Source organism: Sceloporus occidentalis, unplaced genomic scaffold (assembly GCF_023333645.1).
Source record: "Sceloporus occidentalis isolate IW3139 unplaced genomic scaffold, rSceOcc1.0.p SCAF_26, whole genome shotgun sequence".
NCBI lineage: Eukaryota > Metazoa > Chordata > Lepidosauria > Squamata > Phrynosomatidae > Sceloporus > Sceloporus occidentalis.
In genome coordinates, this window is record NW_028317006.1 from 9,176,939 (window position 1) to 9,203,079 (window position 26,141).

At 38.3% G+C, this 26,141-nt stretch overlaps 1 protein-coding gene across 1 annotated transcript in view; it reads right to left on the reverse strand.

The window, feature by feature from the left end:
- Positions 1–1,210: 1,210 nt before the first annotated feature.
- LOC149300135 (calcium-activated potassium channel subunit alpha-1-like) overlaps positions 1,211–26,141 on the reverse strand; it is a 52,104-nt gene continuing 27,173 nt past the window's right edge. The window contains exons 19-25 of the mRNA XM_089485568.1: positions 22,479–22,578; positions 18,737–18,968; positions 11,424–11,486; positions 8,995–9,131; positions 4,891–5,085; positions 3,246–3,365; positions 1,211–1,354 (exon numbers count right to left, since the gene is read on the reverse strand). Coding sequence (XP_089341694.1) covers positions 1,211–1,354; positions 3,246–3,365; positions 4,891–5,085; positions 8,995–9,131; positions 11,424–11,486; positions 18,737–18,968; positions 22,479–22,578 — 991 coding nt within the window. The remainder of the gene's footprint in view (positions 1,355–3,245; positions 3,366–4,890; positions 5,086–8,994; positions 9,132–11,423; positions 11,487–18,736; positions 18,969–22,478; positions 22,579–26,141) is intronic.

Below are 26,141 nucleotides of genomic sequence, written 5' to 3' on the forward strand. Positions count from 1 at the left end.
TGATAAATCCTCTATCACAATAGATACTCCTTTATGGAGTTAGCGGACAGATTTGGACTTCCATAGGCCCTTATCTAGACTTATGCACACCCTCATGGAAAAACAATGTTACCCCAGTCATTTCTATTACAGATCACAGCAAGTTTTTTGAGGTTGAAACATTCCAACTGACTGCTGTCACTACCATTAGTGACTACCAATATTTGTACAATGCAGCGTTTCCCTCACTGTTGTGTAAAAATAGATAATAACCCTTTTTCTGCTGGAGGGCCAACAATACAAGCTAAGCAAGTGATGACAGGCATAAAAATGGATTATAAAGCCTTATTAGACTTAGCCTGCTTTAGCAGATCTGAATTTTCCACAAGTGAAAGATGATCCTGTTAAATTGATGCTGCTCTATGCCTCATCTTTCAGTCTGTGCCTGTCTGATGATGTACAGGAATCAAACTCCACAAGCTTCTCATCCCACCTGAAAGCGCTGCTCAACTTGGACGGACACAGCTTTTGATGCCGACGGTGGGATGCTTATTCAGAACACAGAGGATCCTGGTTGTCACAGATAACAGCAGAGACAGCTTGTCCTTGACAGCTTATTTTCAATACAGGCCTTTGCATAAAGAGCTGTTATTGCAAAGCCAAGAGTCCCTTACAGGCATCCCCAATATTCTTTTAAAGTTGAAGGAAATAAGGTGTTGCTGGCAGCTGGATATAGGAGGCCGGCCTGACTCTGAATGTCTGTCGGTGATGTCTAGTCAAATTCTCTGCCCTTGATATTTGTGTGGGTACTATTAATGAGTGTAAGGATTACCATGAAGTAGAATATAGTGAACATGAATCTTTTTATAGCCATAGCCTAACAGCAAACCTCACAGACCCTAATTTATCATGGATATTTAGGAATTCTTTAGTGTGTTTAGTGTTTAGTGAATAGTTATGCTACTATTTCAGTTTCGCTTTATGGCTAGGTAATAGCTTTTGAAGAACTAATATTTGCATGATGCTCGATTTGCCTGAAAATTAATACCATAGATTCTAGTGATTCTGAACTACTAGAGTAAGCTACTGAGAACATTGAAACATGAGGACAGAGTATAATAACAGTGTGTTGGCAATTAAGCCTTTAATATCAGAAAGGTTAAGAGTTGGATTTAATCTTAAATGTAAACTAAAAAATGGTAATTCATCTTCAGACCGCTAAGTTGAAGCGTCAGCGAATAAAGACTCTATGGATGTTGATGATACTGATCTTGCTAAGCCAGGCGTACTTGGTTGATCTCTGAATGGAACCACACAATACAGCTGATCTGTGGTTAGCAGTGCAAAGTTTTTTGGTGGTCTGGTGATCACGTACCTGTAGAACAAAGTAAGTGAAAGTATCAAAATTATAATTGCTATTAGGAATATATTTGAGCTACACTGTCCTTGTTCAATATAATATAATTCAAATGACATACAGTGGCATTAAGCATCTTCTAAGATATTGCCATTCCTTGGTAGGCCCCTTTGAACTTAAAATATGCATCATGTGGGACATCTATGTTTTAAAAAATATAAGCTATGTATTTATTCAGCATTGTCCAAGGCCTGACCCAGAGCAGCACCACCACCCGCAGCCTTACTCCTGATGTGATATCCTGAAGCTCCATCTTTTATGTGTAGCACCTAGGAGTTATGAGGGCTGCGCTGGCCAGGCCAAGTCCTTCATAGTGTAAATGGACTGGTTAGGGAGAATAAAGCTCTTCCTTGTAACTGGTCCATTCAGCAGTGTCGCACCAAGGATTGTCCAACAGGACTACCTGCTCCTGGTTGGTGTCAGAGGGTCTGTCTTCTCTGGCATATGCCACTCTTGGCCTAGTTGGCCAACTGAATTGTATATATTAACCATAAGAATCCATAGTTACATGGAAAATAGTCTTTAAGGACTTCTGTATAAAAGCGATTGACACTTCACAATCATGTTGGGGAATTGCTTTACACCTTCTTTTTCTATGGTTTTATCTTCAACAAATACATAACTTTCTAAAGTACTGAGGAGACTACTGAGCACTTTGTGTAACTTTTAGGTTTGGTGTACAGATGTTACCCTCATGTGAGTCCTAGGTTAGTTGAGGTGACACATAAAGTCTTATCTTGTTACACTATGCGCCAAGAAGGGCCAAATACAGCAAAGTCTCATCTCTGAAAGGCTGAATTGTCTTCCAGATGTGTTTTGTTGCACCAAAACACAGAATTATTATGGTTTTGTATATTCGTGCTGGCGTGTCTTGCTAGTCTGCTGCTTCTTATTAAAAATGATAATAAAAAATGAAATACAAATCATGTGGTAAAGTTTATATGGTTCCCCACTTTGATAAAGGCTTTTTTTGCAGCCTGAAGACAAAATAAATTATTAGTGAGATTTACAAGCAATTTTTGAACCTTGATTTATAGTCGTGCTTTTAGAAATATGTGAGCAGTTCATTTTATATAAAGACAAAAAATGCATCTTTAGCCCATATGAAGGGCTCACAGAGAATTTATTTTTGTTATTTCGTATACCTGGGCCAATCTGTTTAACCCTCGGAGTGCCACAGTAGACCAAGTGCATTGCTTGTGAGCGGAGGCACTTAATTTCCCTATGTAGAAATAATTACCTCTGGGCTTGTTTAGTGGTCTGCAATATATTGTACAATTATATCATGCAACATGTCATTATCTATGGGCACAGGAAATTACCCTGAACCTTTTAAAACCTGTATTACTAAAACTTCCTGCTTTCCTCCAGAACACAATCTCTGCTTTATTGCATTTGATGAGGTCTTGGAAAATGTTACCTTGTAATTAAAATATCAATTTATATTTATTCAGTTGTAAACAACATCTGGCATTTATTAAGAAAAAAAAGAAAAAATACTTTCTTTGTAATTTAGTAGATTTATGTTAGCAGTGTTTTCTGCTGCTTCTTACCTGGGATACCCCCAGTCTATTCATTTACGCTTCTATATGATCAGAAATAAGATACTTCTTTACCATCATGATCAGAGCCCATAGATGGAATTATTTTTGGGACAAAAAGCAGAACTGGACATTTTTATAAACTGTTTTTTTTTCTACAAAATGCTAGTTTCTGAATGTAAAAATAACATGGAATAAGATTTCCAATTAAATATAAAAACATTAACTATGTGTATTGTACAAGGTTCATAGTATAGATTTCTGATTAGATCACACATGGCTCATGGATGTCAATCATGATTCAGTACCGAAAAGTACACTGACCTTCTCTGTTGTTGGTCTGGATCATCCATAAGACGGTAAATCCCGAAGCAGATGATACTGGAATCAGTCAGTGCGTTGCAGAACAACTCTCCATAGGTATTTCCCTTCATTGAAAGAATACAGAATAAGAGCCCAATTAGTTTCCTGAAGTTTATATACATGAAGCAAAACAAGCTAACTACAGAGGCTTCAAACAGGGGTTAGGAAATCTGTAATTGGTTGCTATTGGACAATAGTTGAATGGGGCTCTATTGCAACAGCCGCTAAAAGGTTACACATATCCCAAACCTTGATGCATTTTGTTGTGCTCTGGCTTGCTAATTATATTTGTGGTTCTTCAACAAGTCCACATATTCCAAAGTATTTTCAGCACTGCAAGGATGCACTCTAGGACAGGGTATTAAGCAGCCTTTGTCTGTCCTTGGTAAGTACATCTCAAACTTGTTTTGTACAGTATTTTTTCCTATGGGGAGCTCTTATATTCGGTTAAGACATAGACCTCCTTGATCTGTTGTGCCTAGAGGGATACCAACTGGACCTTACTGAAGAGGCCCATGAAGGTCAAAAGGTATATTGTTGTTGATTTTCTTGTATAGACAAAATTATCCTCGCATTTCAGCGCATTTCAGGACTGCACTTGTGGCAGGATCAGACTGATATGTTTGATGGAGACTTTTCCTCTAAAACCTAAGATGCTCAAGTGTGGGGATGTACAGGCTATGAAGAAGCTGTCCATCCTCCATGGTATGGATTTTCTGGTGTCAGTAACAGATACAGGTTTCAGAGTGTTCTCACAAGTATAAAGCAGAATGGGTCAGTGTCCCCCTCTTTCTGATGCTACCTCAAACCTCTACAATGAACGGGTAGTGAGGACCGACATAGGAAAACTTTGCCCAAGGAAACACGTTTTATTTCCACTGCAACCTTTGTAGTGGTCCAACAGCAGGAATACTTCTTGCTGTGTTAATAAAGCCACTTTTCAGATGTTGCATCAGAACAATTTTATGCAAGCGCATATGGCAGGGTGCCATTGGAGATATAGTTAACTTAAGGAGCTAGAAGCCATAATTACAAATGTATTAGTAAACCCTACCCTTTTGGGCAAAAGCCACCACACCCCAAGTTTTTTAAACTAGATAGCAAAAAGCACAACACAGTCTGAAGACCCTATGTTTTAAAACAATGTTAGGTGTTTTGCTATTGCATATTAAAAGGTTTTAGATATATCTTGTCAATGAATTTTTACACAACAGGAGTTAAACTCTTATCTAATAGAGTTTTAAATATCTTATCATGGTATGCAATTGCAATACAATTGTGAATAGTTTTCTAAAATCACTAGAGATGGACAGGATCTCTAATTTTCCTACATGTACTGAAAATGTTCTTATTTATCTAAGCTTATGTTTGTTAAATGTTAATAAGCAAACATCCACTTAACTGAGTGTCATATGCAATTAAGTCTCACAAAGCAGTCCAGGAGTGCCACTTTTAACCACTGTCCCATTTCCACCATCAGTGGCATCAGTTGCCAGAAGATCAGAAGATGATAATTGCAGGAGTGACTTAACTATAGTTAAGCATGTACACTGCTGGTGAGGTATCCATCCACTAGCAAAATATACTTACGTTATGATAATCCAGTTTGGGGTCCATCAGAGGGACGAGGGCCAGTTTGCAGCGGTCCTGTGGAGCAGTATGGTCTGTGTACCCGGATCTATTTGTTAGGGCATTCTCCTCAGCTAGCTGCTCTTCTAATTCTGGGGTGGTACCTCCAGTCACTAGGGTCTGGAGCAGTCCCAAAACCTGCCAGTTAAAATATGTCTATGCGAAAAAGAGAAAACTTAAGTGAGAACTATTAGAAAGAGTCTTCATTACTGTTGTGTAATGCTTATAGAACACTCATTATACAAACAATGTATAGTCACCAATCTGGCTTTCTATAGTAGGCTTTAGCAGTAACAAGAAATATGTTTCACTTCTTAAAATGCCTCACTGAGTGCTGAGTTAGATAATTTTATTTTCGGGGAACAAGAATTTGAGTGCTGCCTAACACAAGGACTGACAGAAACATTTGAACTTTAATAGACGCAAGGAAACATGGTTTAAAGAATGTGGAAAGGTTTTCAGGATGAGACTGGGATAATGACACATATGATAATAAGTTTCCAATAGCTCAACATATTCCACTAATTAGTATTACAATACATATACACAATAAGTATGTGTGAAAACACAGCTTCAAAATTGAAAGGATTTAGCACATTTTCTCAACTATGGTGGTTTTCTTGATGACACTATGCATTACCATTTACCCTGTATGGGCAGTAAAACAAAAATGTGGATGCTACCCCCTCTACCAATTAGATTAAACGTTTTTGGGCCTTAAAATCCTAACTTCATTGTTTTATCAGAATATTAGAAGAGATCACTGTAGAGCTTTCCTCTATCTATTCCATTGATTTACTAACCAGTGGAAAATGCCGCATAATTTACTTTGAAACAAGATTTAAACAAATCTTGCAAAAAAAAAAGGATTTGCTATGTGATAACTTCTATTTCATATATAAATGCTACTTCATATGGCCAGTACACTGTTAGCAAATGTGCAGTATGTCCTATTCAGAGATGTTTAACTGTGATTCAGATTGTTCCTTCTTGGCAGAGATGACCATAAGGTTTGTGTTGCTTCTCAGAAAGAACACAATTACAATGAATGGCCTCACATGGATCTAGTAGAGGGGGCATATATCCCCCAAGGTTTACGAGGACCAGAGACACCAGAGGGGAAAACTTTCACTCAAAGTCCATTGTTGGGTATAACTTCAAACACATGGTGTAAGCATGATGATCACAGAAGGTGGAAGTGGTAATAGGGAGAATAAAGGGACAAGGAGCAACCTGCCAGAATGCACACAAGATATCCATGCCACCACTCAGGTCAGGGACCACACCGCCACAATATGGGAGCAATATCCCCTTTTTGCCATTTTGTTTGTGTGTGTAAAGTTGTCTGACAAAAGGTGATTACTGAGTAAAGAAAAGGCTACAAATTGCAACATTTTGGTAAAGGGAGTAAAAATCACAATAGCATCTAAAACTATAAAGTTCACTTTATTCATTGTGTGAATGCTGCAATTTGTTTTTCCCCTCTTTATTTAAAACAACTGTCCCTAATTTAGTCGTTATGATTATATGGAGAAATACATTTTGCCGCAGCAGCAATTTAATAGCAGTAATAAATGAAGACATTGTATGATTGCTGCACTGCTCTATGTCAAAATATAGTAGCCGATTTTAAAGCAGTAGAGATGGTGTCCTCAGAAAGTTGCAGTCCCAGCAGACAGAAACGAAAATCTCTCTGCCATCTCTAAACCCTTAAATGCTTCCTGAAGTAACAGGACATCCATTTGTTCCAGCAGTAACTGACCGCTTGTGTCATTTGTCAGCACTATTTACAGACTTTGTGTAGATGTGAAGAGGAAAATCTTTGTCAGCCATCATCGGTTTGAGACAGGCAGCAGCAATTCAGGGTTAAGACTGGAGACAAGTGTCTGATGCTCACATCTCATAAAGATAAAATGCACGGGTACATTGTAACTTTATACTTCTCCTACTGTGGTGTCATAATGTGACAGCGCCACTACAATACAGTGACACTTGATATGTGTGCATTATAGTATACTGTACTGGACTTGAATATATGAAAAGATTCACAATCACAATGCATCTGAGCTGGGCGTCCAGCATCTCTCCACCAGTCATTGAGTCTTAGCCAAGTTTGGTAGTACAGTATTCAATATAACATAAGTCTCAAATACTCCATTAATTTTCAAGTTAAGGATAAGTTCATTGGGAGTTGTTATTCCATAACCACTGGAGATAGGCATGGTGCCTACATTATTATACAGCTGTGTAAGATATGCAAATTGAAATGCTATATTATTCTAGGATATAATGAACACACTAATGTATGTGCTTCTAATACCATATAGGGGTAAATAATTAAATTCGAAATAGTAAGATATATAGAAATATGTATGAAAACTAACTATAAGACAAAAGTATAACATGTTTATCCCTTCTTTATAACATGACATGTTAAATACTTTGAAACAGGCCCATATTGAATAGCCTTTTTTGATTTGGATCAGATTTTGTCCATACATGGGTGATTCTGTATGTAAACACAGAATGTAGTTATGTATTTTATTTTGTATTTTTATCACATTTACACCAAGGATGGTTTGATGGCTCTAGTAGAGCTGTAATTCTGTATTTTGGGACAGTATCAGGAGAGATTTATGCCCATAGCTGTCCAAGCATTAAGGTAACACATTGGAATGCTTGGAGTATTCTGTCTAGGTGTCTCCACTTCCTTCTATGTATGGGAACTGGGAAGTGCCGGAGCAGTTCAATGGAAGAAGGCTTGTTGTGGGAAACTTGGCTCATGTATTAGGCATCATAAAACAGAGTTGTACATTGAGCAGGTCAAACTTAACCGGCATACCCCAACCCAAAGTTCTGAAGGACTGTCCAGAATGGCAGCCGCACGACAAAGGCAACTACATACCATGTAGGCTTTCTAAAATAACATGTGATTAATGGCAGTGCCTGTATGTTTGTATATTAAGCAAGTATGTCAGTCTTAGATAATTAAACATGAGCCTGGGCTACTGAAGAGCTTCACAAGAAGACATTTATTTTTTAAAAGGTCAGGAAGGCTGCAGAGAACAGTAAAGCTGATATTTCCCTCAAAACACAAAAAGAATACAAAACCCTTTCAGAAGCTTACCCTTATGGTCGTGTATAAACCTAATTGAGATTTAACTGACTCATCTAAACAAATTATTGGTGTAGAATGTAAATATGCAAAAATAAAATATGTTTGTAGACATAAACTTAAATAGGGAAAAAACTATAGTATTGAATGAAAGCCCCTGAGTTGACCCAGAGAATGGGCAGCCGGCACTGAGTATCTCTCATTCCCTATAAAAAAAATGTGATTCATCATTTAATCTACTGATTTGCTTAGCAGAAAGTCCATAGCAAATTTCTCAAGGACTAGTTGCCCATTGGACCATTCACAAAGAGCAGATATAGTGCAAACTAGTTAAGTATTTAACAGCACAGCTTAAATATGTCCATCAATAGGGGCTTCTTTAATATCGAGCAAAGTGGATACCACAAGATCCCACGGAGGCTACTATCTTTGGGCCTTTTTTATATACAAATGATTTCTTCTATATTTGTTGGCAGCATTTGGCCATGCCTTTTGTCTCTAGATGATCACCAGTGTGCTTTTAGAGCAAAGGGTTGGAGCTAGCCAAAGCTATGGAAGAGCAGTATGGGGGAGGGGCTAGAATGATTATAGCTGAATGAGGGAAGGGCTAGAGCTAGCCAGAGCTCTTCAAGGGAGGGGCTAGGGCTACCCAGTGCTCTTCAAGGGAGGGGCTAGAGCTAACCAGAGCTGCAAGAGGCAAATAGCATGATGCAACTGCAGCATGTTTCTGACACCATCACAAAAAAGTTTAATTAATTTCCCCTCCACATTAGGTAAAAAAAAAAAACCGGCAGTTTAGATGGACCGAATGTTTCTTATCTGTCAGATTTGAGTGTATATTAGTAGTATGTAAGGGTTAAGATTGTATGTGTTGTATAAGGGCCATTCATTTGAATACCAGCCACTCCAAGTGCAGTTAGGACTAACTTATTAGCTGGCATGTGACTTACCATGCACATCAAAGAGTCTAGGAAACAATCAGAGAAAACGGATCCAGAAGCAAAAGTAGTGGTTAATCGTGCATTGGTTTCTGGGTGTTGAGGGTATGTAGAGTCCTCGTCTATAAATTTAATATTTGATGCTTGCTCTGTTATAAATAAAAGGAGAAGATATACAGGTAATTGCTGATCTTTCATAAACAGAGTTAGAATTGTTTTAACAACTAGATACAAGGGACCCACAATAAATAAACAGTAAAATTGTGAATCAATAATGGCTCAGTTTCTCACAATTCTGTTAATTCTGTTGTTGCTGCGTAAATTTAAACTCTGACAATCTGGGGAAGTGGTTATTCATCCCCCACAGCAAGCTTGTGTGCAGAGTGGCACGTATACTGCATGCACATAGAGAAACTTAAATATCAATGAGGGGGGACCTGTTATGATGCCAATTACACCACTCTCACTTTTACTCAACTCCAGTTTCCCAAAGAGACAGCAAAAGATTCTGCTTAATTATAAACTATAATATATCCTTTAAAAACTACCACATTATTATAAGTATTGCTTCTCTCGATTTATGTAACATGATATTATTCATCATTTCATTTGTACTATATATTTTATGCCTAAAGCCGGAAGCTGGTGATAGCAAGTTCCATAGCATCACGCAGGGTAAATAAAACTTCTAGATACTGACATAGGCAAACCTGGTCAGTTGGTTATGAAGACGCTGCCTTCATGATGACAAGGCGAGCAAAGGTGCAGAGAAGAGAATAACTAACTTATCATTCAACGAACAAATACCACAGTCCTATCATTTTCCCCCGATCTGCTTTACTCTGTGATTCACCCCTTAGCTGCCACATATACTGGAAGCTGATACAACCCATTCTCTGTAGAGTTCTGCAACAGATGCAGCATGACACAGATCTCAAACAGAACGCTTCCCCGTGGCTGAGGAGCTGTCTACTCTGCTTTGGTTGCAGAGCGAGGTAGCCTCCCCATGTAGCCGTATAACAGGCTCTGCCATGTAACATTAATTTGACAAGCATCACCTCCCAGCGTGCTGGAACCTTTGGAGGGCTCCTAATTAAACTGTAGACACCCGTCGGTTTTATTTGTGAGGGGGTTTCATTGCTAACACACACAAGATGATTTAATTAGCGGCATGCGTGCTGATTAGCAGCATTTAGCAGAAGAGTCGACATTAACAGCAGAAAAGAAAAGCTAAAATAACAAGCGTACATTTGCCAGGTCAAGGAGAGACATGTACGACTGCCGTAGTCACGCGCAGATTGAGGGAGCTGACAGGTTATACACTGTGTAACCCTGGAAATAACAGAGGAACATCAATGCTCTGACAGCAAAGAACAGTTAACCTTCTGTCTAATAGATTGCTGGGACCCCAAACTGTTAAAAGTCTTACGTGACATTTCACTGGTTTATATTTACTGCAAACCCATGAATCTATGAGTCAACTTTCATCCTAAATTGAGCAAACTCAACCTCACCACAGGTTAAAGTGATTCCCGTCTTGGACAAAGCTTGGAAGCCCCCTTCGGATCTAATGGGGGCTTCGGATCTCTGAGCAAATTGTAGATGTTTATAAATGGGCCATGATAAGGGTTATGGTGGCAAGCGCTGAAGGTCCTTCAATAGTTATGATACAAAGCAGTTCTTTCTGAAATACACTGCATTCTTTCTTATCTTGCCTATTCACCATATACGCAAACCCCCAAGAGTCTGCGTTTAGGGGGAGACAGTAAATCTTTGAGGCTCAAATCCCTCTGTCCCACTTTTCACCCTCTTTAATACAAACTCAGAATGTTTTCTACCACCCTGAAACTCACACTAAATGTGTACGTATTTAAATAGTGTAGAAAAATATCATTACTATTACTTCCACAAATAACTATCAATACGTTATGAATTTACATAAAAAGTATTGGTAAAGGCCCGGCACCTAGTTATGCCCCCGATAGCTCCCTCATTTGTTTGGGGCTGGGTACTCAGGCATATGGTCGTTTAATGAACTCATCTGATGTCTGATATGGTTCACATGTTTCTTTGAAACAAATGCTCTATTACCTCTAAAAAGAAAGTATAAATTAAACACTACTCCTATTAAACACTATTATAGCTTATAATAAAAAGTACCCCTTATTATATAAACCTAATGTCGAAAAAATATAAACATTTCACTGGGTATTAAACCCACTTAACTTTTTATGTTTTAAAATATGGGTAACAATTTTGTTACATTGTGGCTGTGTGGGGGGGGTTTGCAACTTTTCTTTATTGCCTCTTCCCCTTTACTGATTCCCATCTTTGACTTTTCATGGCCACTCTAGATTGCCCGTTCTCAAACTTGCTAGCTCAGAACTGATCTGTATTAATAATACCCACCCCGAAATGTAATAAGTCTAAGAAAGACTTACTCAGCTCTGTGATCACCGGAATCCTTGGCGCTGGTTTCTTCTGATCCGATAAGCACAGGAGGTCTGTAGGCAACAAAACATAAACACAAAGAGATTTTTGCATGAAAGGAGAACAAACAATAATTATACCTGTCAAATCCACCAGCGAGCATTAATTGCATCTCTTTATCATGCATTACCACCACTGCTGGGAGGCAGCTTAAACACTGAGCATGCCACACTTTTTAATGCGGGGTTGGATCTGGAGGGGGGGCACTGAATTCTTCAAGGAGGGGTTGTGGTCAATACCCCCCCCAAAAAAACTAGTCTTTGGGTGGCTTCCAGCGGTTTTAATTTATTTATTAATCACTACCCTTTATGAAGGGCCAGCACCTTCTCCTGCAGGAAGAGCTGGGTTGGCCCTGCTTGGTGCATAGTTAATTTTATGATATTGCATAGAATCTTTTGTATTTAATTGCGGGTATGTACGCTATATGTGCCGTGTTATGAATATTCAATGATATCTGCACTTCTGACGTATTATCCATAATTTGTTTCTGGTTGTTTCGGAATGGAAATAATAGTCGCCAGGAAATAGATGCAGCTGCCCAATTTAACCCTTTCTTCTTGTGTCAATATTTTGCTAAATTCAAGTCATTGGTCGCGTGGTAACATGGGCTTGTTATGCCAGAATTACTTAATGATAGATTAATACTGTACATTTAAACTCCAGTGGCAGATTAAGGTGTCAGGATTAATTATTATTACATGTTTGGAATATGTCACAATCTATTTAGATCACAGGATGAATTTGCTAACACGCTTCTGCCGTGTGCTGTCACTCTGCTAACTGACACGCAATTGAAAGACAGTTCAACTTTTCCAAGGAGAGAGAGAGTCAGATTTCATATGAAAAGGCTTGAATAATCCTTTGGCAAGAGAGGTGGGAAGGGAAAAATGAGAGAGCGGTGAACAGTTCACGAGGGCTTTAACCTGTCACTGAGCACATCCTGGCACTTCTAAGAGTGATGAGAGTTATAGTCCACAATAGTGGATTTCGCATAATGAATTACAGTCCACTGTAGGTTGAAGTAGGTTTGATCCCCATTTAGTTTTCCTCTCTGCACCCGCTTTCTCCCATACCTATTCACATCAGGCGTTGACAGTCAACAAACCAGACAATTGTTATTGTAGTACATAGTCTGCCCTATTTTTAATAACCTTTTACTTTATTATTAATTATATCGGGCAGCTTTATTCACATCCTAGGCTTTCTTAAATTGCCTTTCGTTGTCTGCCTCTTCTTTATTTCTCCCCTGTCAATATGCTGCCATAGTTCACCTAGGTCTTTATATGCCATACTAGCTGATGTGTCCATCATTAAAATGACAGAAGGTAGTTAAAATTAAACTGTACGTATGATGTGGATATGGAGAGAGTCCAAGGCACACAGCGAGATCCAGGTCTATAATCGATCTGTGCCTTTGAGACTGTAACGTAGTATACAGACACATCACATATATACAGTATATATATATATATATATACACACACACATATATATATATATATATATATATATATATATATATATACACACATTTATATATGTAAGCACGGTACACAAAGAGCAGCAGCCTCTTTAGCTTTACATAAATTATGACCTTGATGACAAGTCACTAAATTTAGGTTTATATGATCTTATTATATCGTTTGTCCTTCGATTCTGAAGCTTCCAAAGCCGAAGGAGTTAATGAAAAACTACAGACTTCTGCTGGCCGGGTTGGACTCCTGAGGGATGGTAATTTCGTTTTTTTGGGTAATGTAGTTTAATTTTTTTTTAAGCTGCCAACATAAGGCAAGTAATTGAAAGTGAAGGTTCGGATACAGAGAACAGGGAAAGTGTTCATCCCGTGAGGTGTTTAATAAAACTCGCATTCAATTACAAAGAATTACATTACTACGGAGACTGGGAGAATGCTTAATATTGCATTTTTACTCCAAGATGTCTGGGCTGGTGTCAGGGAAAGGGGCAGAGACAGCCATCCAAACACATAAAACTGAATAAATGTCGAAGTGCTGATATTTGTGCTTTGAAGCAGTAAAAAATGTCCTTCGTGTCAGCGCTCATAGACCTAAATTAAGAAACGCCTAATTACTTTTCATTTGTGCATTTGAAATATAGTTTAGTTCTGGAGCAGTGAAAGCGGTAGGCGAAGCTCACAGATGTAGTGAGGAAATATTCCGGAAGAGCAGGTTATGTTTCCTTTGGGTGGAAAATTTGTGGGCATCTCTTAATTGAAAAATTAGGGTTTGTATACTAAACTCATGTAATGCAATATAAGCCATGATCAATTCCCTTCCCTTTCATCAGCTTTTCCTTGGCTCATTTTATTAGGGCAAGAGATATTTTTTGGCATAAGTAACATGCTGCTTTATAATTGTCCTTATGTAATGTCTACCTGGCATATGATCACATACCTAGGACCTTTCCAGGTTTGGTTATTTGTGTCTTTACTCAGGGGTAGCCCTACTTAGACTTCAGTGAGTGGCAAGAGGACTGATAGCACCTTAATTAAAAAGAATAGTAGGTATGAATTAACTTTATACTAGATATGTTTTCCCAGTACACTACATGGCCAAGTATGTGTACACCTGACCATGACACCTATATAAGCTTGTTGGACATCCTATTCCAAGCTTGTTGGCCCTCCTTAGCAGCTATAATAGCCTCCGCTCTTCTGGTAAGGCTTTCCATAAGATTTTGAAGTATTTCCCAAAGGTGTTCAATGGGGAGAAGGGCTATGTGCGGGCCACTCGAGTTCCTCCACACCAAACCTGTGAAACCATGTCTTCATGAACCTTGCTTTGTAAACAGGGGCGCATTCATGCTGGAACAGGAAAGGGCCTTCCCCAAACTGTTCACCCATTGTACAGCGCTGAGGAATATGATAGCGCTATATTAAACAAATAATAATAATCCCTCCTCCACCAAGTTTTGAATTAGGTGCTATGCATTCCAGTAAGAGACATTCTCTTGGCATCCACCAAACCCAGATTCGTCCATCAAACTTCCAGATACTGAAGCGTGATCCATCACTCCAGAGAGCTCGTTTGCCCTGCTGCAGGGTCCAGTGGCGGTGTGCTTTACACCACTCTAAATGGGCTAAATGGTTCTTATCTGCCGTCACATACTATGTTTTTATGACAGAGTTGTAGAGCGTACCTCTTCAGCTCTGAGCACCAGTTGCCTCTGGGTCAGGGGCTACATTGGGTAAGCTAGTCACCTAGAGTTGTGACTAATATTAGGGGCTAATGTTAGGGGTACTTGTTGGAAAGGGTTGGTATTGGAAGTAATTGGTTAAAGATATGCATGACTAGAGGTAGTTAGTTAAAAAAGGTTGACGATCTAATGGTTGATGATTTAAGTGCTTGGGTAGTGCACTTTTTGAAACATCTGGACCAGCACCAAAGCATGTATCCAATTTAGAAATAAGAAAAGATGTTGAATTATATTCATGTAGATTGGTCTATGTGGTTTTGTTATGACAGTTTAGAGTTGGTATGGCACTTATATGACCTAATGGGCTTTCTTTCAGTGTTTGATGCCCATACCTCTTTATGGTGTTTTCTTAGTGGTAAAATGTATTTTAATAAACCTTAACTGGAATCCAATCTGGAGGTTCCATGGTGTTACATTAGCATTAAGTGGCATTTAACAAAGTGAAGTCACAAATTGTGCAAATCCTGCCGTGGAAAGTAATTTATTTAATCGTCAGACAGGTTTGGCAAATGACTAAGCCTGGCACTGACATGTATAATATCCTCTGATAAGTACAGAGTATCTGCAACTTATTAGCTCATAAATCCTCAGCTATTCAATTAGAGATTTACAGGGAATTCCAGGGACAGCAGACAGCCATTAGCGTTTATTATCATAAGTAAAGGCATTTGCTGGAACCAAGTACAGGTCACAAGCATTACATCTCAGCTAAAATACACATGTAAAAGCTTATTGACTCAGAGACTGGGAAACTACTAGTGTGCCATTAATTTTGTTTCCCCACAAGTACACAGTAATGTTCTGTGCTGTCAAAAAATCCTCACATAATTCATTACATCTATTTATACATTATATGTGTTTTGGAGTGATGTATGGACATTGTGCTTTCATTGTAAATAAAAGGCAGTTGTTTAAAACATTTATTGAGCAACATATAAATACAGAACTAGAACTTCAATTGTTTCTCTTAGGAAATCAGACTTCATAGGGTAGAGAGAGATATGACTGCTCACTCACACCTGGATGAAAGCTCAATATCTTCTAATAGCCTGTGAGTACTAAAAGGTTACCCTATTTTCTATGTTATATTCTGGCCTAAGAAGTTTAGGCCTAGGGTGGTAGATGCAAGGGCGGCCTCATTAGGGACACAAGGTGTTGTATTGGACAATCAGACTTCATTGTGTACTGCTGCTCCAAGAGCAAGTTAGATGTCTACTGTAATGGTCTAGTTCAGGGGTGTCCAAGTTTTTTTTGCAGTGGGCCACTTCATCAGAATTGTATATGTGCGAGGGCCACACTCATTTTTCACTGTGAGAAAATATGGCCTTTAATAAGATATGCAGATTAAAATAAAGTAAATGAAACAAAACCTTTACTTTTCCTCTCACTGATTTCTGGGCCTAGAATGTTTTGTGACTACAAATTCAGGATTCTGGATAAGTAAAAATGAAATAGTTCTATTTATTTTAGGGATGCACTAAAATGAAAATTCTGGACCAAAACCGAAAATTCAGGGTTCACTTAGCCGAAACCGAAAATGACCCCCCCCACACCTTTAAAAATAATAAAAAAAATCCCACACTTTTAATAAAAGTAAGTTACACACCAAAATTGTACAAAAAATTTATATATTATGATTGTTAACAGCAATCTCAGGCATATCCAGATTCCAGCATGTACTGGTTGGCTGGGCATGATAGGAGTGTGATTGCTGTCAACAATCATATATAAATTAATAGTTATTGTATTTTTTGTCCAATTTTAGTGTGTTAATTGGAAAAAAAAATCAACAATATGACTTGGCATGATAGGAGTATGATTGCTAACAGCAAACACACTCTTTTTATACTCAGCCAACCAGTAAATGCTAGAACCTAGGCATGATGGGACTGTGACTGCTGTTAGCAGATTGCTGTTAGCTGTTAGCAATCACACTCCTATCATCCCAAGTCAGCCAGTACATGCTGGTACATGGTGGCTGTAATTGCAGACCCCATACTGCTGGCAGCATCAATACACAAGGGGGGCAGCTAGCCAGGTTTCAGCATGTACTGGCTGACTTGGCATGATAGGAGTGTGATTGCTAACAGCAATCACCGTCCCATCATGCCTAGGTTCCAGCACTTACACATCCATGCTATCACACACACACACAAATTAATTCACAGATTCATTCCCTCAATCACGCATGCTCATTCAAACACCCTCCCCCACCCCCTTACCTGCACTACAGCTCTCGATGCCGCTCACAGACTTCAGCAGGGGGCGTGGCCTCCCGCTTCCTCTGTGCAGTACAATACACCCTCCCACAAGTAAGCAGCAGGGCTCTTGTGATCCTGGCTGCCGATCTCACGCGGGCCGCACCTCGAGGTCCCGCGGGCCGCACCTCGAGGTCCCGCGGGCCGCACCTCGAGGTCCCGCGGGCCGCACCTCGAGGTCCCGCGGGCCGCACCTCGAGGTCCCGCGGGCCGCACCTCGAGGTCCCGCGGGCCGCACCTCGAGGTCCCGCGGGCCGCATGTTGGACGCCCCTGGTCTAGTTACATCATGGAGGCTAACATTCTCAAGATCTCAGCCCCAATGCTCAGCATCTGATCGCCATAGATGATTTAGGACCAATACTTTGCGTCAGGTGCCAGTTTGGTGGCTTGTCACTACTACTGCCACTGGTAATTTACTTGTTTAATCTTATTTACAGAACTGACATTTATTAGCATGTTACTGTGAATACATTGTTTCCTCTCATGCCTAAGGCATTGATAAAGCACAATGCTATCAATTAAAATATGCATGCTATGAGTTTGCATTTTTAATTAATCATAAAGACTCCATTGCTCATAGAAATTTAATTATAGCACACATGCTGGTAATTATCGACCAATAGCGGGTTTATGAAATTGCACAGAGGGATTCATAGCAAATGTGCCTACGAGGATCACTTGCCGGCCCAAAATATTTCTTTCTATAGATATCAGGAAGGCATGCATTGGGCTTTGTTATTTTAACTATGGCACACAATAGTCATATTCTGGCATTTTGCTCGGTAGCTGTCAATAGCGGTTGTCTGGCAGACTGATTCTAATGGTATAGAATATGCCAATGTTTTGTTAATGATATGGATAGGCCATGATGTCGGGTAGTTGGGCATCCAAGTCATAGTTTAGTTAAAAAAAAAGGGTCGAAACATAGGTATATTGTTCTATTCTGTTATTTTTATGCATCTTTTTAAATTTTGCATGAAAAGTTACCTGAGTCAGCAGCTGTAGCCTCAGGGATCATGGACCTCATCTTAAGAGTGGAAAGTATACACTCGGTGTCCTCCATATACTGAGTAGGTTTGCCGGTCCAGATGGAAGATATAATGGCACACATGGAGCATGAATGTATGTTTACAGACCTTAGATTTACACTGGAAAGTCCAGAACCCTGAAAGAGAATAGTCACCACTTCTCTGATATTTTTTAAAAACCAAACACATTTTTATCAGTAATTCCTGGTGGTGGTCTAGTAAAAAGCAGTGAGATCTCATCTAGCCACAGAGGCACATGTATAGGTTCCCGGGTGCAATGTCTAAGCCCAGCACCCACAGTCAGAGCTAAATTTTTCCTTCATCCACAACAGCAGAGGGAGTTGCTGAGCTGCCAGGCTATCTGTTATAGTAGTGCCCTTGCAACCTCATTCTTTAATTGGGCTGATACCATACGGATACAGCAGAAAAATCTATACATTCGGTAGCTTAACAGTAAATGTTGTAAAGTACAAGACAGCCCTCATCCATAACTATCTGGTGTTTAGAATCATATATACAAAAGAGTTCCCTACCTCAAAGTTAATTGAAATACATATTTTTTTAATAATCTCTTAAAATTTCCCAATGAACAAAATACTAAATATGTAAGAAAAATGTTAAACAATTCTACTACCAATCCAACTGAATGAGATATATTGTAGTAAATTGTATTAAAATGTGCATGTTAATTAATTCAGTATCTTATAAAATATTGGTATCGTTTTATGAGTAATGACATGAAAGTATTACCAATATGAATTTACCACTTACGGGAAAAACAAACAGCTTTGGGAAGTTTTCAATGTACTTCCATTCCCTCTCCAGATAGTTCAAGGGCCCAAGAAACACTATTGGTTTCAACTCATCATAGGTCAGGTTGCTGGCTCGTAAAGGCATGACAAAGTCCCGCAGTCCAATCAAGGTAGAGTTACTGTCTCCAAAGACACTGACGACAATATGATTGTGAAAGTTCTTATACACAGCTGCTTTGAGTGTCTAGAATGTAAACAGGAATTTAATTATTCCATGTTCTGTAAAAACGATACATGTTATTAATTGTATACTCTGTGTAATACAAAAGGTAGTGAAGCATCAAAAACAACAGTCAGTTCTAGAACAGAGGTTGATGAGATACTCAGAAGCAGAATACTTTTTCCTACAGTATCTTTGTACCACCATACTAAAAAGAAAGGGTAGCTTTGTATCTGTATCATATATATATATATATATATATATATATAAATCCCTTTATTGTCCTGGTATGCGGTCACCACTAGCAGATGAAGATGAGGCATTAAAATATATGTGGGTGCTGTTTCCCATACCATGCGTATTATACAAAAAGTACCAAAAAAATCTGATGCTTTCTTTTCAATTCATTTGCAATAAAACATTTCCTTTGTTATTTCTTGTTGTGCTATATGTGGGAGATGCCATTTTGCCACTGGAATTATAATTTCTTTTGTTTTAATCAATTGTGATAACAGCTCTACAGTTACAAACAATCTCTAGGGCTAGAAACGTTTGTCCCGTCTGCAAGACCCATGCAAGTAAATTCCAGTTAGTGTGAGCTTACAGCAGGATTCCAATGCAATTTATAGGCAACCTAGACAAGCAGAATGGTCCTTATCTGCCGTCAAATTCTATGTCCCTATGTGTCTTCATTGAGGGATCAGGGGATGTGAGGAAAGATATGCGTGATACGCACCTGTAGAGACAGGCGTCATATGAGAGACAGAAAATATAAATCCAAGTAACTTACAACCGAACATTAAAACAATGTTTTAGATGGTTTTATCTCACATGACACCTGGATAGTGATATGGAAACCCAGAGCAGCTGCATATGCTTCTTACATAGAAGCACCAGTTATGCTAGTAGTTGAATAGAGAACATTCTATATATATATATATATATATATATATATATATATATGTCTGAGCATTGTACAAAATAGTTCACTCCGGACCAGTTTTTCTTCTACACTCAAGATGCCATTCAGTATGATTGGTTTTCTGAATCTTGGATATGTTTCCCTATCAAATGTTCACACAGCCCATTAATTTGTTACGTTTCCACCATATTCCCTTCTCCTTTCTCTCTTTACAGATGAACAAGCCCTTATTGTCTTTCCTGATGGGCTTTATGTAGATATATAACTAACTTACTCACAGAGGCAGACACTGTGGAAAATTTCACATAGTAATTTCCAAATGGCAATTTTTTTTAATTCTCTTTAATGGTCGACTGGCAGGGGTTGTGTATTTGATCCAAAGGGTTTACCGAGAAAAATTTGGAATGGTGAGTCACCCAACCTTTCACCCCATAGCTGGAACCCAAGAATTGAGCATTGTTTGTGGTATATAAATCTGCACTATATTTTATGCTCTGTAATTGTGTGCTTTGGGTAGACAATAACAGCCCTTTATATATCACAGTACATATTGTCAGTGCATTATATTTGATTTGAATTGATTTAGTGGTCTTAGTTCTTGTTTGATGGTCCTTCTTGCATACTGTTTTACTGTTACATTTTATGGGCCATAAACACCTCACTCTGATCCATTACGTGAACCTCAATAACAACATTCTTAACAAAGAACTTATGTCTGCTGCCATATCATTCAAGTGGTTTCCAGCAGAGCTGGGCTGACTGTTATTTTCAGATATAGGCTAGGGCACTAGAAAAAAGAAAAAAAAATTACCTGCAAATAAAGCAATGATAAGCATGGATTCAGTATTTCTAAGGTTGGTCAATTGGCAAATAGGCTTATGCATAGCTATCATTAGCTTTACGTAATTATGTCTGAGGTGGCTGGGATTACCCCAGTAATATTTAGGTTATTACCTATTCCTATATGAGTAATATGTGTAAAAAATGAGTATGTGTATAAATTAATGTTCCAAAGACAGTAGGTATTGCTACATGGGTGAAATTTGCCCTAACCTTCTATTATTTTATGTTCCCTTCCTTTTTCTAGTGGGAGTAACAATACTCCTCCTAGCTATTAAGGCACTGCTTATGAGAACCCGGAGTGAGTTGTCTTACACCATGTATGATAGTAGTCTGCATGGATTATTTTACCTATGGCAAAAGTAAGTTCCCTTGAGATACATTTGTATTTTCTTTCATAGAATGACATCCACTCCTTGGTGTCTAAATTCTAAACAATACGTAAACTACCCATATTATTTCTACTCTTATATACTTGTCTCTAACCCTTGCCTAACCCAAAATTTATTATATTAGGAATTCAAGGCATGTTGCAGAATGGTATTTTAAGTTTTATTAAGTTGGATACCTGGTTCAATAGTCATATGATCCTTTAAAGACACTAAAAAGAAAGGTTGTCTGGAAAATGGTGGTAGGACTTGGATTAGTCAAAAGATCTACAGTCCCCCTAAATTCTAAGGTGCTTATATAGCCAAGTACAGACAAAGTATTATAGGAATTACGTGTAATGCAGTTTAACTTTTTGAGTTTTTAGCTCATCAGCAAACCAGCAAAGGTATCTTATTTACAACATCATTTAACCATGAATACAAATAACACATATTAAAAGATCTTCTTCGATTGAACCTGTTTCATTATCGTTGACTAATGAATCCCTATCAAGCTTTTAATCTCATTGGCCCGAAGTCCAACCATTCGTCTCCAGAATGAGACAGACTGCTCAGTAAAATGAAGCTTATCTTAAAAGAGACAAATGGATTGATTATTAGCTCGAGTCTCTTGGAGAAAAGGTATAATTTCACAATTAATATGAGTGATGAGAATTAAGCTTCATTGATAATTAACTGGGTTTTCAGGCTGTTTGTTCTACTTGCTTAGCATAATGTTTATATTTCAGCAGAAGATATTTCATTATAAGTATTTGCTAAGACAGCCAGGCATTGTGCAGGAATATCTGTGTTACGTGCTGCTAATGTGCGGTTGGAATTAGTTAGTGCTACGTGGGTTTGGAACAAAACCGTCATCATCAATCATTCTGAATTTAAAAACATATTAATATTATCATTTACATATAAAGCACCAATCATTTATACAGAGCATGATACAGTGTGATAAAAGTAAAAGGCCAAACAGAACCACTTACAATGGTTTATGATCTTCAGCCTAAAATATAGACTGGGTTATTGGGGAAAAAAACGTCACTCACACGTGAGGGTAAAATAAGAACACCTGGAAGGTATATTTTACTTCCATTTACCATTTGTACCCACCTATTCAACAAAGCAGAAACTTATGCGATTGCTCCCAGGAAAAAGAAACAAAATAAAATTGTATTCTATATTAATACTATTAATTATAGTCAAGGCACTTGGATGTTTCAACTCGGTAAAAAGATATTTCACAAAATGTGATCCCATGAGCAACATTGCAATATTTTCAATGAATGTATGGTTAACAAGCCAGAATAGGACAGTCAGGCCAAAACGAATGAACAGGTGCTTAACCTCACCAAATAAGGTCTTTATTGTATAAATATTTATCATGATACTCACCAGTACAGCTTTTTCGAGTGGAACCTCTTTGCACCAATGAAACATCCCTGTAGAGTCCAAAGCTGTCTGCCCCTCCTCGTCCGTCTCGCTTGAGAGATGTCTATAATACAGTAAGGAACATTAAATGGAAATTACAACTTTGTCTGTAACGTAACTTCAGATGTGCTTGACCTGATCATTATTTTTATTATATTTTTCTCTTCTCTATTACTCATAGATCAAAATAGCTAATAAATAATTACTTTTTTTGGTTAGTGATATAACCTAAAACAAGGTTTTTTAAATTGTAAGCCACCTTTTTATCTAATAATACAGTGGTCCAATGTTAACTTGCAGTCTTCTTCAGTTGTTTAAATTGTCCAGTAATGCCCAGTAAGCACGTGTTGACTCTTAAAATAAGGAAGGATGTCCAAGATTCAGCAGCACTGTAGGTATTCATTTTTCCTTTTTTTTCTCTCAGGAGGTGTGAATATAAGTGCATCTGATTTTTATCTGATGTCTACCTCATCCTGAGAATTTTATAGCATTTTAAAACCAAGCTGAGTTTCTTCTTACCACCAACAGGAAGACTGAATTTATTTACTTTTGTTATTTATTATATATAGAAAGGACAGGCTGAACTCATACAGACGTTGGATGGAGGTTAGTTAAAATGTCTAACCCAAGAATTTAAGATACCAAGTTAGATTGATAACTTCAACCTGTAATCGCAGGGCTAATCTTTGTTCACAGATGCCCCATGACTACAGTCAGGTTGAATAACCATTAAGTTTTATGGGGACTTAACTCTATGGCTAAAATACAGATTTACGAACCACTTTATCCAAACTGTCAATAGACTTCTTATGAGTTCAAACACTAGTGCAGCAGTCTGGACTGCAGTCACGCTAGATCGGGTCCCACTTAGAGCCAGGTTGGAGGACGATTCATAATTGTGTAAATCACAGATGCAGTCATTTTGGTGTTTTGAAAAGTATCTGAATGGATGTACACTCATTATTCAAGGCAAATTTGGCTTACCTGGAGACTCAATGTGTAAATGACAATAGGATATTATTATTATTTATATGCCGCCAACAGTTTCTGCAGAGCTTCTTACAAGTATTTTTAAAGAGTATGACAAAACCAGAACTGACAGACCTAGACAGACCAATACACCAGGTACAGAGGAACCGGCTCGCAAGCTTTCAATCTACAGGGGTTTGTGGTGCTTATTTTAAAAAGAACTAACTACTGTTAACACACTACACTAATACTGCATTTCCTGCTTGTTATGATCGTTAGGTTGTGGGTAATTCAATGGTTCCTGACTGTGGATGGGTGAGGAATTAAAATTAAGGTTTAGTTGAACTGTGTCCAGTCTCCTGAAGATACAGGGCTCAACTAGTGTCAAAACAAGAAGCTCATTCAAGGGTTGAGTTCAAAACATGGATTCAAAAGTCAACACATACAACTGAATCCAATAATCCTAACCACAAATAGCCCATCATATTATAGTTGCTGCCCCCCCCCCCACACACACTTATTCCACCCCACCTGGCCATCTGGATACCATAAAGCCGGTGACATCTGTCCTGCACATGGAATCATTGACTTGATGAATGGCAGACGACGTTGACATGGCATATTCGCTGAGTAGGAGCCAGTAAATTCACTCTCCCTCTTGATGTATACAGAGCATAGCAAATCAATCAGCATACATTTTTGTTCCGTAATAAAAAACATGATGCAAGATCTCCCTGTCAGCCTCGCATAACTCTGCCCGAATATTATGGGAAACAGACAATGCTTTGGAGGAAACACCTGTACTACCGGTTGCGTCAACAGAGAAGGTTTGCAGCAGTCACACTTCATTGCAAAGGCATTCACCTGATGACATTGCCAAAGTGGAAATTAATGTAACTTGGGCTCTTCGACTTTGACAAATGCACCAATCTCTCCATCTGGTTCACACATGAACCATGATTTGTGAAAAACTGGACACTCGTTCAGAGTTTAATAAATTATTGCTGGAAGCAAGCTGTGTTCTGGGATGCAGGCAGTGGAGAGGACTAGAGATGTAGCAGAATGTTTAAAAAAATACTTAGTTACTAGAATATATTTCTCAGGCCAAGGCCTGAATCCCCTTGTGACCCCTAAATACTTAACAGTTTGCGGCTAAGAATTGCGAGCAATCCAGCGAGTCAAGTAAATGGAAGGTTAACTCCATTTCCATAAGTGAGGTGGCATCAAAAATGTCTCTATATTCAGCAACGTTTAATATGTGGATGAGGTTTTTACCATCTTGAAGTAAATGTCTTCCTATGTGTAGCCCACATAGTCTTTTACATTGATGAGAAAAATCTGTACAATGTGTACAAGAGGTCATGCTCTTACTATTACTGGTATATGGTTTTCTTTAAAAACCCTTCATCCTATGTGTCTCTCCCTGTGACTAACACACTATTATTATCTTTTATTTATTAAGCACCAAAAAATTATGCAGCGCTGTACAATTTAAATGGGGCATTTAACACACATAACAAATATATATTAATACATACAGACACAACAGAAGTTAAGAACCCAGCCCCTAAGCTTGTCATCTAGCCTTAGGGTACTTTTATACAAAGTTCCATTCAGGAGTAGTGGGCTTTTGAGAGCTTGAAAGCTTAAAATCTAGTGGAATAGTATGGGTAATTAAAACAAAAGGAGGGGTGAAAAGAGGGAGTAATAGTAGCTCTGGTGTAGCAGTAATTGTATAACTGTTACTGTATCTGCTTTGGTCTTGGAGGACCCTTCCATAGTTTATGCATTTCTGTAAAACATGCAATTTAAAAATGCACATCACAGAAATGGGCTATATTGTTCTGGACATTCCTGAACTGACATGAATCAAAAAGAAAATGTATAAGGAGTATTGTAATAGGCAGAACCCTTTTGTCTATGGCTTTGGACTTAACGGACAAAAAGTATTAAGGGTGATTCAGGAGCAAAGTGCTAAATGTTGAGTAGTAAACATGGAAACTATGAAATCTTCCTGATGATTGCTCCTCATTTACTTCTTGAAACATTAAATTACCCTTTGGTAGGAACTTCTGGAAAAAAAGCTTGAATGACTGAGAATTCCAACAGTTCTAGTGAGAAAACAGCTCATGTCCAATCATGCTTTCTCTACTTCGACAAACAAAGATTAAATCAGATTTTGTTGGAATAACAGATTTGGCCCCAGCTGCGATGAGTATCATGTTTGACATTGCATATGCAAGAACGGATTATGTGTTTGTCAAGGGTTGGAAATAGAAACCACATGCCTACCCCCTCCATCATCTCAACTTAAAAGAAGGACATGGCCTGACCATAATATGTTATGTATGTTAAAAATACAAAAAATGTCCTAGTGTTCTCAGATGTAAAAGACGTGTATCTGGATGTATAGCTTGCTCTGCATTTTATACCATCTGTTACATTTTCATTTGAATCCTATTTTTTTTAACAGATATAAAAATGTTTGTGAACAGTAAAGTCATGTGCACTACAGTGGTCTGTAGTGGTCCTGTTGTCACCCTAAGGTCAGTGGAAAACCACTTTGGTCTCCACACGCTGAGGCTCTTCTATTTCCCACTGATTTTAACTGTGGTTAAACTACATGTTGGTAGATTTTCCTGTAGGCTGTCCAACAAA